The following is a 15,081-nucleotide window of genomic DNA, read 5'->3' as shown; positions in this document are numbered from 1 at the left end:
GGTAAACTACACTGTTTAGTTCCTTAGGAACCCATGACTCTACCCAGCAGACCTAAAGCAATAACACACAAAGAGAAAATACTCGAAATGTGAACGGTCTGGCTTGGGTGTCACAAGATTTATCACATTAACTGTATTTTCCACTCTGGATACAGCTTTGGGGAGGTAGACATGTCAGAAGTCTTGTAAAACCTTGCTATAAATATTTTTTAAAACAAATATATGAAGTTTCCATTTTTTTAGGCATCTTGTAAATATTCATCCATGTCTTCAACTATGACAGGGTTGGTTTTAGAAAAAGATTCAAATGAGTTTATATCTAAATTTTAGTAGGAATTCATCAGACTTCTATGGTGCCTCATTTTAAATTAATCTTCTGTTTGCCAAGCTGTAACCATTTCTTGCTCCTTGGGGGCAGGAACTTACCTTATAATCTACATACAGCAACTAAACTCAATAAATGACCCTGAATTGAAACTCAGCAATTATTTACAAGCCCTTCCTATTATGAGGCATGAGCTAAGAACTTTTGCCTAGATTTTCTTCCCACAGCCAAAAGACAGAACTGTAGTCCAGCAAGCTTCTATGGCTGGCCCATGGGGTCCCATAACTCTACCCTCATCCCTCTTCCACAGAACTCCATATTTTCAATGCCACAGTGTCTGCCTAACCCGCCCCTCACCACCTCCCACAGTAAAAACCATGACCAGTCCACTCTAAGAACAGTATTTGTGACATTTCATTACATAAGCAACATGCATATTTTATGTTTTAAGTGCACATCCTCAAACCAAATATCCAAATCTTCTCCTAAGGACACTCTGGATTGTCCCTGTTACATGACATCAGTAGAGCAGGAGTCCCCAACTCCCAGACCACAGACTAGTGTTAGGGATCTATCTATATTGCATGCTCTTCGTGGGAATCCAACTAATGCCTGATGACCTGAGGTGGAACAATTTCATACCGAGACCATCCCATCCTACCATGTCCCTCCGTCTGTGAAAAAAACTGTCCTCCATGAAACCTGTCCCTATGCCAAAAAGGCTGGGGACAGCTGAGCTACAGAGAGCCCCGTTCTTCTCATGCCACATGTTATCTGGTGGACCAAGAAATTAGTAACTTGGAAGCCACTTAGAGCCATTTCAGTTGAGAAGTGATTAATTAATAATAAATGCTGGGTTACTTCTCAATTTGGATTGAGCCAACATGTTTAAACACATTTTAGATGAGAAAAAACAGGCTTTTTTTCACAGCTGGCCAACAGGAATTTATGACAGATACAGAATAATTGGCAACCCCAGTCCACAAATGTCCCATCCACTTCCTCAAGCTAGGCGTAGACAGAGCAGGGATTAAAAATAAGCCATGGAGCACAATTCCTGGCATTCTGGTTCAGGGACGTGGGGGATGAAATCCCTCAAGTCCATGCCTGGTTGAACTTTCGCAATGTTGACTGTTTCTGTATTTCCTCAGGTCACAAAGGAACTCTTACGTCTTCCCTTAAAACAAATAGTAGAATTATTGTAGTCCACTCAAAATTAATTCACACTCTAGGCATAACAAAATCTAGGATGACTGATACCTCTGTCCTAACTCTAAAGAAGATGAGATTGGAGAGCTCAAAGTCTACCTGAAGAAAATGAAATTAAATATTAAGAAAAGGGTTTTTGTTGCCTCCCCCCAGATTTCTCCTTTTGCCATATTTGGTTTATTAATCCCTGAGAAGCTCCATTGTGAGTATGCCCCTCTTTACACCTCAGCGTTGATCTGTCATCCCTGATAGTGAAGCTTCGCTTTATTCCTTTAATAAAAAATGATTCAGACTCTCTGAAGTAGCAATCTAGCTGATATATCAGGAGAAATCTGGAAATCAAATTGACCCCTTCTCATTGAACATTCCCTGCATTTGGAGGACAGTACTATGTAATAAAATATGCATATAGAAATTAGCAAGTCGATTTATACACTATTGGATTGTTGTGTTGGAAAATCTGGTACCCAATAAAAAGAAAGTTAATGAAATGTAAATATAGTCCATGCTATTCTAACTTACTAAAATATGGAGGAAAATGTTTCGTAAGGAGATGATATTGATCATCCCTTCTTCTCAGAGCAAGCATTTTGGCTGAGCATTAAGGAAAAGGATTTAATCAACTGGATTGCCTATACAACACTGAGAGAGCTTCTGATTATTTTCTTCCCATTTTGCTCTTCTTTTTCTTTTTTTCTCCTACTGCTTCTTAAAATGGTTAACAAAGGTTAAGTTACACCTAAGGATTCTGTTTACAACAAATACAATATAATTCGCACTGCATCCCTCTGTCGGAGGTGTCTCATGCCTGTGGGTCTCCTTTCCAAGATAACCAGGCTTGCTCTCTCATACAGGGTCCGCCTGTAGGCGTCCACCCCACTTCACTTTGGAAGGGGTGGCCAGTCCAGCCCAGCCTCCTCTCCTGTTGTGAGCTGGGCTAGCCTCTGTCACGGTGGCTCGCCATTAGCCTTCTCAGATTTGACTCACTTACCAAGCTCTGTGTCCTTCAGACTCCAAGGTCTCCAGTTGTTTCCCTAGAGCTCAAAGCCTTCTTCCACCCATAAGAGGGAATGCACACAGACCTTTTTCAATAGAAAATCCTTATTCCTGCCCCAGCTTCTCTTGGAGCCCGGAAATGGACAATTGGCAAAACATCAGAACCAGCAAGCCCTCCCCAGGTGGCCTCACAGCTCTTGTCAGGAAAGGAAAGAAGGTATAGGCATCTTTAGGCGCATTCTCACACGTTAAGATCATTGCTATTCACTTCTAGAGAACAGGAAGAGTCAATTTTAATATCCAGTTACATATACTCCAAAGAAAATGAATCAACTCTGATGGCTTAAATTGTTTAGTTGTTAACTTTCTGCTTGTCCTTCTACTGAGACCAGGAAAATGGTGCCTGATAGTGGCAGTCATCAGGGGAATACACAGTGGCATCAGAGGGTGGTGACATCAGTGCAACTGACTTGGCCCAAATAACCAGTAGGAGCCACTAACAGTTTAACGTTATTATTTTCGTCCTAACCTATAGAGAAATGAAGGAAGTTTCTATGAATATACCTTTTTTACTTCAATTCTTGATTAGTTTTCTATACAAATGAAGAAACAAATCTTGTTGCATGAGAAATCACATTTTATTGTCGATTTTAGCCATGCATCATGTTACAGGCAAAACTTAAATAAAATGTGTATTTTGGAGGTAATCAAGAACCAATTTTATCTTGTCAACAGGATAAGTATGGAGTTTTAACTAAAAGCTATGTTGTCTAAACAGAAAAAAAAGATCTTTATTTTATAAATATATCTTAATGCTTTTCTGATGTTTAATGTTCAATAAGAGCAATTGTTGTAATTTGCACATCATTAAGCTTTGCAAAATTAATTTGGCAGTGATATAGCCTTGGAGAATTACACAGTGCAAGTGCATGCAGTCTCAGGATTGTCCTCTGGATTATCAGGAAACAGGCCAAATTCCCTCTGAACTCCTAGAGGGATTAGTTTTCCCGTAGTACTCTAAGATATGACTGTAGTGTTGTAGTGGGAGCGGGTAGAGGTGGGGTGTAAGTGCGTGCATATGCATGCACATGCATGCTAGATTATAGACAGGCATGTAAGGAATCCGTGCAAGAATCTCTCCAAATCATCTGACACTGTGTACCCATAAATTAAATATTTGACAATAAGTAATTCTCTGACATTATTTTTTGTTGAGGAAGCATGAGATTGTATGACAAGAGATATAGTGAAGATTTAAATTGCCTATTTAATTGCATGACTGGTATTGTAACTTACGCAGCCTGCTGAGGCATGTGAGGCTTATTGAAAGCTAGCAAGAGTAAAGTAAGTCCTTGTTGTTTTGGTCATTTATAATTGACAGCATGGAGTGTGAGGAAACAGCACCAGACTTGGGACAGGAAGCCCTCAGCTTGAGCCATTGTTCTGCACTTGCTTGGCATCGTGACGTCAGTGAATCACTTACTTCCTCTGAACCTCAGTTTCCTGATTATAAAATGGATCTAATCCCAGCTCCACCTACTCCACATGGCTTTTTGAGGAACATTTCTGACCTATCTAGGTCTATGTCTCCTTGAAGTTCTGTTAGTTTTGTTTCATGTAGTAATAAATCCTATACATTTATTCACCTAATAACCAAGTTTCATATCTTGAATAGTAGGTGAACATTAGGTGAATAAATGTTTAGAATTGTTATGTTCCCTTGATGAACTGACCCCTATTATCATTATGAAATTTCTCTCTTTATTACTGGTAATATCCTTTGCTCTCAAACCGATTTTGTCTGACATTACTATAGCCACTCCATGTTCCTTTTGATTAGTGTTATCATAGGATATCTCTTCTGTTCCTTTATTTTTAACCTATTTGTGTTTTTATATTTCAAGTAAATTTCTTGTAAGCAGTATATAGTTGGATATTGCTTTTATATCAGGTCTGACAACCTTTGCCTTTAATATATTTAGATCATTTTTACTTAAAATTATTATTAATGTGTTTGTGGTTAAATCTGTGGTGGTGCCATTTGAGTTCTGTTACTGTGCTTCTTGTTGCCTTTGCAACTCTTTTTCTGCCTTCTTTGGATTTTTTTTTTAATTCCATTTTATTTTGTTACTTCATTAGCTTTATTTTATGCTATATTTTTTAATTTCAGCAGTTTCTTTAGGATTCACAGCATATGCTTTTTTTTTGAGACAGAATTTCACTCTTGTTACCCAGGCTGGAGTGCAATGGCGCGATCTCGGCTCACCGCAACCTCAGTCTCCTGGGTTCAGGCAATTCTCCTGCCTCAGCCTCCTGAGTAGCTGGATTACAGGCACGCGCCACCATGCCCAGCTAATTTTTTTTTTTTTTTTTTGTATTAGTAGAGATGGGGAGCGTATGCTTTTAACATCATGAGTACTTTCAAGTATATGCAGATACATATGCTTTTAGATAAATATTACAAACTTTGCAGATAGTATAAGACACTTGCAATCATCTACTTCCATTTTTTCCTCCCAAACTTTGTGCTATTGTTAAATGTTTTACTTTAATGTGTATGATATGCCCACATTACATTGTTATTGTTTTTAACTATCAACCATATTTTAATAATATTTATATAAGAAAGACCACATATATTTACCTATGTAATTACCTCCTTTTCTCACTTCTTTGTGTGCATTTATGTCTCTATCTATCTGATATTATTTTCCTTCTGCTGATAGAATTTTTTTTTAACACTTTTTGTAATGTGGACCTACTGGTGATTAATTCTTCCAGCTTTTTGTTTATCTGAAAAAGTCTTTATTCAATTTCATTTTGAAATATATTTGTTGAACATAGAATTCTACGTTGATTTTTTTCTTTTAGTACTTGAAAGAAATCGTTCCACTGTCTTTATACTTTGATTGTTTTTCAAATGAAATTGGCTGCCATACCTTTATTCCCCCTTGTATAACATGTACTTTCTCTGGCTACTTTTAATATTATTTCTCTAGCACTGAAACAAAAACTCTTGAGTAGTTTGATTATGGTGTTCCTTGGTATAGTTTTTTTAATATTCTTGTGGCTAGAATTCACCGAGTATCTTGGCTTTATGGGATACAGTTTTCATCAAATTTGGAAATTTTTCGACCACTGTTTTTACAACCTCTTTTTGGTCCTGTCTCTGTCCCTTCCTTTAGTGACTTCACTATATGTATGTTAGGCAGCTTAATATTTTTCCATAGCTCACTAATGCCCTGTTAACTTTTATATCCTCTTTTCTATGTATAATTTTTTAATATGTCTTTGTGAACCTCAAATATCTGAGACAGGTCTCAGTCAATTTAGGAAGTTTATTTTGCCAAAGTAAGGACCTGTGCCCATGACACTGCCTTAGGAGGTCCTGACAATATGTGCCCAAGGTGGTCCAAGCACTGCTTAATTTTGTACATTTTAGTGAGACTTGAGACATCATCAATTTTTGAACATTGGTTCTGTGTGAAAAGGCAGGACAACCTGAAGCAAAGGCAGGACGACTCCAAGTGGGGAGGGGGCTTCCAGATCATAGGTAGATAAGAGACAAATGGTTGCATTCTTTTGAGTTTCTGATTAGCCTTCCAAAGAAGGCAATCAAATATGCATTTATCTCAGTGAACAGAGGGATGACTTTGAATAAAAAGGAAGGCAGGTTTGCCATAAGCAGTTCCCAGCTTGACTTTTCCCTTTAGCTTAGTGATTTGAGGGCCTCAAGATTTATTTTTCTTTCACATCTTTAAGTTCACTAACCATTTTTTCTGCAATGTCTATTCTGCTGCTAATCAAGTTTAGTGTCTTTTTTATCTTGTGCATTATAGTTTTATTTCAAGTTTGACTTAGGTCTTTTTGTATTGTATCTACTTAAATTTTTGAATATGTACAGTTATAATAGAGCTATAATACAATTACAACTGCTTCATTGCCCTTGTTTGCATAAATCTAATGTCTGTCCCAATTATGGGTCAATTTTGATGGATTTATTTCTTTTCTATGAATTGTGTTTTCCTGGAAATTTTTATGACAGCTTTATAGAGATGTCATTCACTTTTAAATTCAACAATTTGGTGGCTCTTAGTATATTCACAGAGTTATGCAACGCTTACCACTATCTAATTTTAGAATGTTTTCATCACCCTGAAAAGAAACTCCACACCCATTAGCAGTCATTCCCAATTTTCCTCTTCTCCTACCCTGCCCTTGACAACCACCCGTCTAATTTGTGTTGCTATCAGTCTGCCTATTCTGGACATTTTATACAAAGGGAATCATCAATGTGTGGTTTCTTGTAATTGGGTCCTTTTACTTAGCATAATGTTTTCAAGATTTATCCAGGTTATAGCATTTATCAGTACTTCATTTCTTTCTATTATCTCATAATACTCTGATATGGCTTGGCTCCATGTCCTCACACAAATCTCATCTTTAATTATAGCTCCCATAATTCCCATGTGTTGTGGGAGAGATCTGGTGGGAGATAGTTGAATCATGAGACCAGTTTCCTCTATACTGTTCTCATAGTAGTGAATAAGTCTCATGAGATCTGATGATGATCTCATGATGATCTTTTGCTTGACCTCATTCTTTCTTGCTTAAATCCATGTAAGACATGGCTTTCCCCTTCTGCCATGATTGTGAGGCCTCCCCAGCCACATGGAACTGTGAGTCCATTGAACTTCTTTTTCTTCATAAATTACCCAGTCTCAGGTATGTCTTTATCAGCAGTGAGAAAACAGACTAATACACACGCCATGGTATGGCTATGACATATTCTGTTTATTCAGTCATCAGTTGACAGATATGTGGGTTATTTGTATGTGGAAATATTGTATTAGGTGTTAAACTTTGTGAACTTTACCTTTTGGAGTACTAGATGTTTCAATTTCTATAAATTCTATAAATATTGTTGACCTTCATTTTTGAATACATTTAAGTTACATAGGAATAATTTGTTCCTTTTAAGTCTTTCTTTTAAGGAAAGACTAGAGTGGTGTTCAGTCTGGGGCTAATTATTTTCCACCTTTGTGATAAGACCCTTATGCACTCTATCCAATGCTCCGTGAATCTTGATGTTTTCCAGTCCAACTGGTGGTAACAGCCACTCCTCCCAGCCCTGTGTGAATGTTAGGCACCATGACCTCCAGTTCTTTCAGGTGGTTCTTTCCCTGACCTCGGGTAGTTTTCTCACATGCATCTATGGATCTGCTCAGCTGAATACCCAAGTAGGACCCTCTTCAATTTCCAGAGCTTGCCCTCTGTGTGAAGCTCTCTTTCTCGTGCTCTTCCTTGTGAACTCTAGCTTCCTTCAGGCTCTCAGCTCTGCCTCCTCAGCTTGGAAAGGATGCCAGGCTCCCAAGTTGAGGACGCAGAGCTCTCTATTTTATCTGAAATACAACTTACACTACACTAAAAAATGCAAAACACTGCGATTGTAGGGTTTTCTTCATTTGTTTCTGTTCTCTCAGAGGGGATCTGTCATTTATTACCTGATGTAAAATGCTTTCAGAACCATTGTTTTATATACAGTGTGTGTTCCTCAGCTGTTTCAGGTGGGAGAGTAAATCTGGTTCTTGTTACTCTGTCTCAGCCAAATACAGAAGTGCTGTGGCCTGTAATGTAAAGGGGTAAATTACTTACTGGTGGCCATCAAAGCTGCTGCAGAGAAAAATGTAAATAGTGGGTCACTTAAACATACCTGTTACATTTTGTACTGCAGAGCCAACCTTTTAGAGGGAGTGAGTTGTGTGTTTTGTTTGTTATGATATTTAGTATGTTCATGACTATTCCTTTGGGAAATCCACTTTTGCCACATGCTTCTTTGAATGTGGGAACATTTATGTCTCCTTTCGCAGGTTATCAGCGAGTTTGAGGCCTCCCCTGACTCATTTTCCTACAGAATTCCCAACCTGAGTAGGAATCGTCAGTACAGCGTCTGGGTAGTGGCCGTGACTTCAGCTGGAAGAGGCAACAGCAGTGAAATCATCACAGTCGAGCCATTAGCAAAAGGTAGGCAGTGGCGGTACGGACTTCATTTTATGTTGTAATGTTTTTAAGTCTCCATTTTATCTGAAATAAAACTTACACTGCCCTAAAAATCAAATAAACCAGAACATCACATTTTAGCTCAAGAAACAGGGTTGTGGCTAGCAAGCTCTGAGCTTCTGTACCATGGGAAAGGAATCCCCTGGAGGTAAACACAGAACTGAGAATGAGTGGACTTACAATTGAAGTGTCTATGAAAATGAGGAAAGGAGCCCCCCCCCTTGGAGTAGCTGAAGATTATTACATGGCATTTTCACAAGGATGTGCTACTTTCATCAAAATCAGATATCACACTTCTTAATGAGAAATGTCTATTTTATAGTCTATGAAGTTTGCAAGCTTAAAAACATATGAAAATCATTATCTGTTGATAGAATGCTGTAAGCAAAGACTTTAACAGCAGGAAGTAGGAGTCAGCAAAGAATAAAAAGTTCCTTAAAGTAAATATAATATAGTCACATTTATATGTTAGGTCCTTAAAAAGCACATGCAGACACATTCTTGCTCTTCTGGTAATCACTGCCATCTGGTGTTTCAAGGAACCCCCTAAATTGGCACTCATAATAAGTCAATTCCCTTACAACACAATTCCAGGCCAGCAGGAGATGCCCCTGATTTGGGGCTATGGAACAGTGGCAACTTATTACTAATATGTCCTCTGAGAGCCTGAAAAAGAAGAATAAACACTCCAGGATTCCAATTTTAACTCCAAGAATTCTCTTGATAATGTGCTTTTTAATGAGATAGTTAAGAAAAAGGCAGAATAAAACAGTGTGGGGGGAAAAAGAGGGCTATCATGTTTTGAGCTCAAATACAGATAGAAAATAAATAAGTTGGTAAGGAAAATAAACTGGGGGACTTATTTTATGTATTGTACTCTTTGGTCACAATATCCAGCCACTCCCCAAGACTGAGAAAATGATGATTACCAAGGAAAATGTTGGACATAAAGACTGAGCTATGGGATTTACAAAAAAAAAAAAAAAGAAAAAAAACCTACAACAAAACATGTAGGATCAGCAATCATATTTCTTCATGTCCTTTGTGCTTTCAAAGGTCTATCTCTAGACACAGCCAGAAAGGCCTGGCTAGGGCAGGAGGGTATGACTTCCTCAGTGGGGGAACAATTGAAAACTCCCATAGAAGCAGGCCTTGTCTGGGGAAATTCAATGTCCTTCAGTCATTTAGTAAGTCATTTTGAGCGTCTGTTGTATGTAAGGGACTATGCTGGGGACACAGAGGCTTTGGTCAAGGGAGGCTGACTGCTGAAACAAATGTCCCCTAAATCTCAGTGGCTCCACATAATAACATGGTCTAACTAGGATATTTTTGGTCAGGGCTCTCTTGGGTGGCCTGTTCCACATGGTAATTCAGGGATCCAGGTCTCTTCCACCTTTTAATCTACAACCCTTGGTTTCCTCATTTGCAGCTACATAGATGAGGGAAGAAGGGAGTATGGAGGGTTTGATGAGAGATTTTCATGAGCCAGATATGGAAGTGTATACATGATTTTACTAATATCCTATTGTCTAGAATAAAGGCATGGACCCACTAGGGAAAAGAAAGAAGGGTTTGGAGAGCCCAGAGAAGTCTCTAAAGATGATCTAAGAGATGTGTTCATACCTGACCTGTTGGAGCTTACAGTTTTGTGGGGAACCAGTCAATGAGATGGTTTGGCTGTCTCCTCACCCAAATCTCATCTTGGATTGTAGCTCCCATAATTCCCCCATGTCATGGGAGGTACCCAATGGAAGGTAATTGAGTCATGGGGGTGGGTCTTTCCCACACTGTTCTCATGATAGTAAGTCTCATGAGATCTGATGGTTTTGTAAAGGGGAGTTCCCCTGCACATGCTCTCTTGCCAGCCACCATGTAAGACGTGCCCCATGTTCCTCACTTTCTTTCCATCATGATTATGAGGCCTCCCCAGCTATGTGGAACTGTGAATCCATTAAACCTTTTTTCTTTATAAATTTCCCAGTCTCAGGCATGTCTTTATTAGCAGCATAAGAACAGACTAACACAGTCAGTAAACAAAGCATCACAAAAGTATATGCATAATGGCAAATTGCAGTAAGTGCTATAAAGAAATAGCATGAAAGGACCTCACCTGCAGTGTCAGATGGAGGACGCACTTGGACCCTGCGAACAAGCTAAGGCAGTTATGTGAAGAGGGAAGGAGGGAGAAGTCAGAAGCTCCTGCAAGGAAAGATTTAGGTGGGAGGTCCAGGATACTGGACCCTGCTGGGGCTGGGGAAGGAACAGTAGTCTCAGAGATGCTGGGAAGGAAGGGAGGGGCCTGACCATGCTGGGTTTTCAACACTGTGCTAGGGATTTCAGATTTTCCCGGGAGTGAAATAAGGAGACAGTGTAGGGTTTGAAGCAAAGGAGGCACATGACCTTAGAGAGTGTGTGTGTGTGTGTGTGTGTGTGTGTGTGAGATAAACCTTACTTTTTAGAAGTTTTAGATTTACAGAAAAATTGTGATGACAGTGCAGAGAGTTCCCATTTACTTCACACCTAGTTTCCCTTTTAATAGACATCCTAATTAAATGGTACCTGTCTTACAATTAATGGCAGGTGTGCTTTTTAAGACCACCCTGGTCTCTCTGTCCTGAATAGACTGCAGAGAAGGAAGGGCAAGAAGAGCAGGCACCCAGCCAGGAGACCGAGGGGTCACCCAGTGAGGCTTGAACTAGCAGAATAGTGAAGAGGATTGAGAGGAGAAGCCGAGGGGCCTGGACTGTAGGGGCCCCTTTGCTATTGTAGACACATAGCAAAGGGGACTCGGTAGCAGAAACTGAGGAGGGCGGAGAAGGAGACAGCAAGAATGAGTGCCCAAATTCTCACATGAGTTAGCATAAGTGGAGGCATGATTTCTAGATGAAGAAAACCATGGAAGAAGTGGATTTTGAAGCCAGTGAGAGGAGATGTGGGCATTTGGGTGGGTTCAATCCAGAACTTTCCTCGGGGAGCCTTCTCCCCACCTTCCCAGAAATGGTGCAGGGGTCTTACATGGGTCCCATTGTTATGGGCTCCAAACAGATCAATACCGCCTTCCACCTATGGTTTTCATGTCTGTGCATCTATTGAGGGTGAACTCCCATAAGGGCACCTGTTTCCTCTATGTCCCCAGCTCTATGACAGTGTCTGAGGTATGCTGGCTAAAACAAAGGACAGGAGAAGCCCCTGGATCCTGTTCACACCCCAGAAAGTAGTGTCCCAATGTATGGCAAAGACTGAGCAGATTGTTTTTCTCTGGAAGACTTGTGTTTCGTGTACCTGTCAGCTTTTATGACTCACTGACGGAGGTAGCACTAGAACCTCTCACTGTTGACCACACTGGTCTTCAAGGCAAGTTTACTCTGGGCTTTTTTCTCTCTGTCTCCTGGGACTTCCTGCTACCTTGGGGCCACCAGCACCAAATGCCCCTGGCAGATGCTACTGTTTGGGCATCTGAATCACCGTCCCAAGCAAATGATTGTTCTTCAAGAGAGGCCACTCTGAAAATGTCCATTCTCCTTAATGTGTGTCCTGAAGATCAAGTTGTTATAATACAGTTGGGAAATTGATAAGTAGAACTTGTTCCAGTTTTACTCCCTCCCGTCTTTGGGGCCTTGGCGTTTTGTATTGTCTACTTTCTCTGATATTAAAGTATATTTTAATGAGCAGTTTTTGTGTTGAGATAAATTGCTTCATAAAGTGCTCTGAGAAATAATTGGGCTCATAGAAAACACAGCTTGGAGCTGCTTGGCTTATGAAGCCCAAAATATTTAATTTGGACTCCTCATGTTTAGTCAACAGAAGAAAGAAAAATGCTACAATGGAAATTTTCTGCTAGTTGTGTGTTCTTAACGATGAAAATTCTTCATAACCCAGGTACCAGAGATTAGCATTGACAATTGTAATGTGAATTGGCTTTGCATCAATTTTTGGGTATTACCCTATTTGAGCAGGTCATGTTGGCCTCTGTGTAGACACATCTGTGGAGTAATCAGGCTTCAACTCTGTTTGCTTCCTCAGCTCCTGCACGAATCCTGACCTTCAGTGGGACAGTGACTACTCCATGGATGAAAGACATTGTCTTGCCTTGTAAGGCTGTCGGGGACCCTTCTCCTGCGGTCAAATGGATGAAAGACAGGTAACCAGTAACCCAATGTATGCCTTCAGTGAAACTCTAAGAGATTACATCTGACATACTCCGGTTGGGTCTAGTGGTCTTTTGTTTATTTATTTATTTTTATTGGTGAAAACTCTGGGAAACCTACCGGTTCTTCTGAGATGAAGGCAGGGAAGGAATCTCAGCCTTAGCACTGAAAGGGTCTGATTTATTGTATCAACCCTCTGTTAATTCAGAGCCTTTTAATTCATGAGAGAATGCTTGCAAGGAAAACAGTTGAACCAACTCAATAATTATTGTGGAAGTTTGCTCTACCCTATCAAGTAAATTGTCTATATAACTGAGATGATTGTACCCAAGTTGTCGTGTGACTTAACACCTATCTCTTCTTCTTTAAAGACAGTGAACTGTCCCTAACTCAAATACCCTGAGAAATAACTTTAAGAAATGGAATACATTAGTACTTTGCTCATTTAAAATCTGGTTCTCCATGCTCTATAGTAATTATTAAAATAATAGGAGCCAAGAAAGAGGGAGAGAGTGTGTGAGATGTAGTCTATCCACATATCTTTTTAAAGTGCTTTATTTCAATTCAGGAGAAGAAATTGGGATATAAGTAAAGGGTTGAACATTTATTTATGGGCATAGAAATGTGATATAATGGATTCAGAAAAATGCCTATTTTCAAGCAAAAGCACTTAAAAGGCATAAACTGTAGAAGTAATGGCATGCTGTAGTGACCAAACTGTAGAAATAGTGGCTTAGTTTAGTGACCACTCTTCTCATACATTTAAAGTTGGCTCATCCAAATGAAATATGTAGCTCCCAAGGTCAGGTTGGCGTTCTGCCTGTTGTGGGGATGACCCCAGAGGACTGGACAATCTGCCACCGGAACAGTGGTTATGATGGCCACACAGTTCTTTTTATACTGAGGTAAACTCATCACCCTCTTGAGATATCACATGTTGTTTTTCATGTCAAAATCGTGAATAATTGTGACTTTAAGTGAATCTAAAAATGATCCCAAGATTTAGTTTCCCCTATATGATTTGTTCAAACTGGCACTTCTGCCTACAGAAGAAATTCCCAGAATTGCCAAAATGAGGACATCTCCAGTGCCCACAGAATGGAGTAGGGAGAAACCCATCGGTCCCTGGCATGGATTAGGAGCCCACTGACTTGAGCCAGAATCTGGCCCTTGACACAGATTTAGTCTTCAACATAACATTTTTGCAAAGGAAAACTTCAGCTATTGATCGTTTTCATTATGTAATACACCTTAGGTCTTTCATAATGCAAGAAATATGAAACTTCCAAATGTGTTCTTTGCTTCACAGAGTCTTTATGCTTTTCCCCAACCTCAGCTAATTTGGATTGTAATTTCTTTAATCTGTGCATTTTTCTTCCTGTGAGGCAGTAACGGGACACCCAGTCTAGTAACGATTGATGGGCGGAGGAGCATCTTTAGCAACGGAAGCTTCATTATTCGCACGGTGAAAGCAGAAGACTCTGGCTATTACAGCTGCATCGCCAATAACAACTGGGGATCTGATGAAATTATTTTGAACTTACAAGTACAAGGTACAAAATTTGGGGACTCTTTTTAATGCTATCTTTTACATGTATGCTTTGTATGCAAAGAGTAACACTGAACAAATTTTAAAAGCAGCCCTTATAAAGAGCTAACTTCTGTTTTATATTACAGAAAAAAACATGTTTATTTTGCAAAATATAATTAAACAAATCAAAGAAAATAAAACATTCACAACCTCAGAAATAATATCAAGATACAAAACATCTTTGCATACAAAATGCTTAGTCTCTTTTTTCTTTATGTGTGCATGTCTGAAAAAGTCCTTCTTCATAACTTTCATTAACTGTACTGTTTACTCTACATATGTGTAAGTGTATGCCAGAAAACACAAACAAAAAACAGGACTGAATTGTGGTCTTTTATGTATGCTAATTAACTCAATTTTTATATGCAATATATGTAAAAAATGACAGTAACTGGAGCTCTAAGTAGGTTGCTATAATATTTAGCTATGTATTTAATGCTAAGTATTTTTCTTGAGATCATACACAAAAATGTGTGCAATTTTAAAAGATTGTCATATTAAAACTGTGTGTAAATCCCAATCAATAACTGATTGAGTTCAGGTTTGTATGCACAGCGATATTTTATTAGTAGAAAAAATCGAAGTGTGTGCCTCTGGATTTACGTGTTGTCACGTTAATAGATTACAGCAAGTAAAAATGAAATCAATACTGTTCTCAGTGGGATGAAAGGAAAGGAGAAGAGCTATATTTCTTAAAATACTGCAAAATTGATCTTGAATTTCAAGTTAATTGAAGTCAGGAGAATTCCGGG

The 15,081-nt window shown here is 39.1% G+C and overlaps 1 protein-coding gene across 1 annotated transcript in view; it reads left to right on the top strand.

Moving 5' to 3' along the window:
* DSCAM (DS cell adhesion molecule) overlaps nt 1-15,081 on the top strand; it is a 760,400-nt gene that overhangs the window by 686,319 nt on the left and 59,000 nt on the right. The window contains exons 21-23 of the mRNA XM_064380165.1: nt 8,401-8,554; nt 12,614-12,731; nt 14,128-14,291. Coding sequence (XP_064236235.1) covers nt 8,401-8,554; nt 12,614-12,731; nt 14,128-14,291 — 436 coding nt within the window. The remainder of the gene's footprint in view (nt 1-8,400; nt 8,555-12,613; nt 12,732-14,127; nt 14,292-15,081) is intronic.

This window comes from Aotus nancymaae, unplaced genomic scaffold, assembly GCF_030222135.1.
Source record: "Aotus nancymaae isolate 86718 unplaced genomic scaffold, 86718_ANA_hifiasm-v0.15.2.pri h1tg000022l_1, whole genome shotgun sequence".
NCBI classification, from domain to species: domain Eukaryota; kingdom Metazoa; phylum Chordata; class Mammalia; order Primates; family Aotidae; genus Aotus; species Aotus nancymaae.
This window is presented reverse-complemented; position numbering and strand designations above follow the sequence as displayed.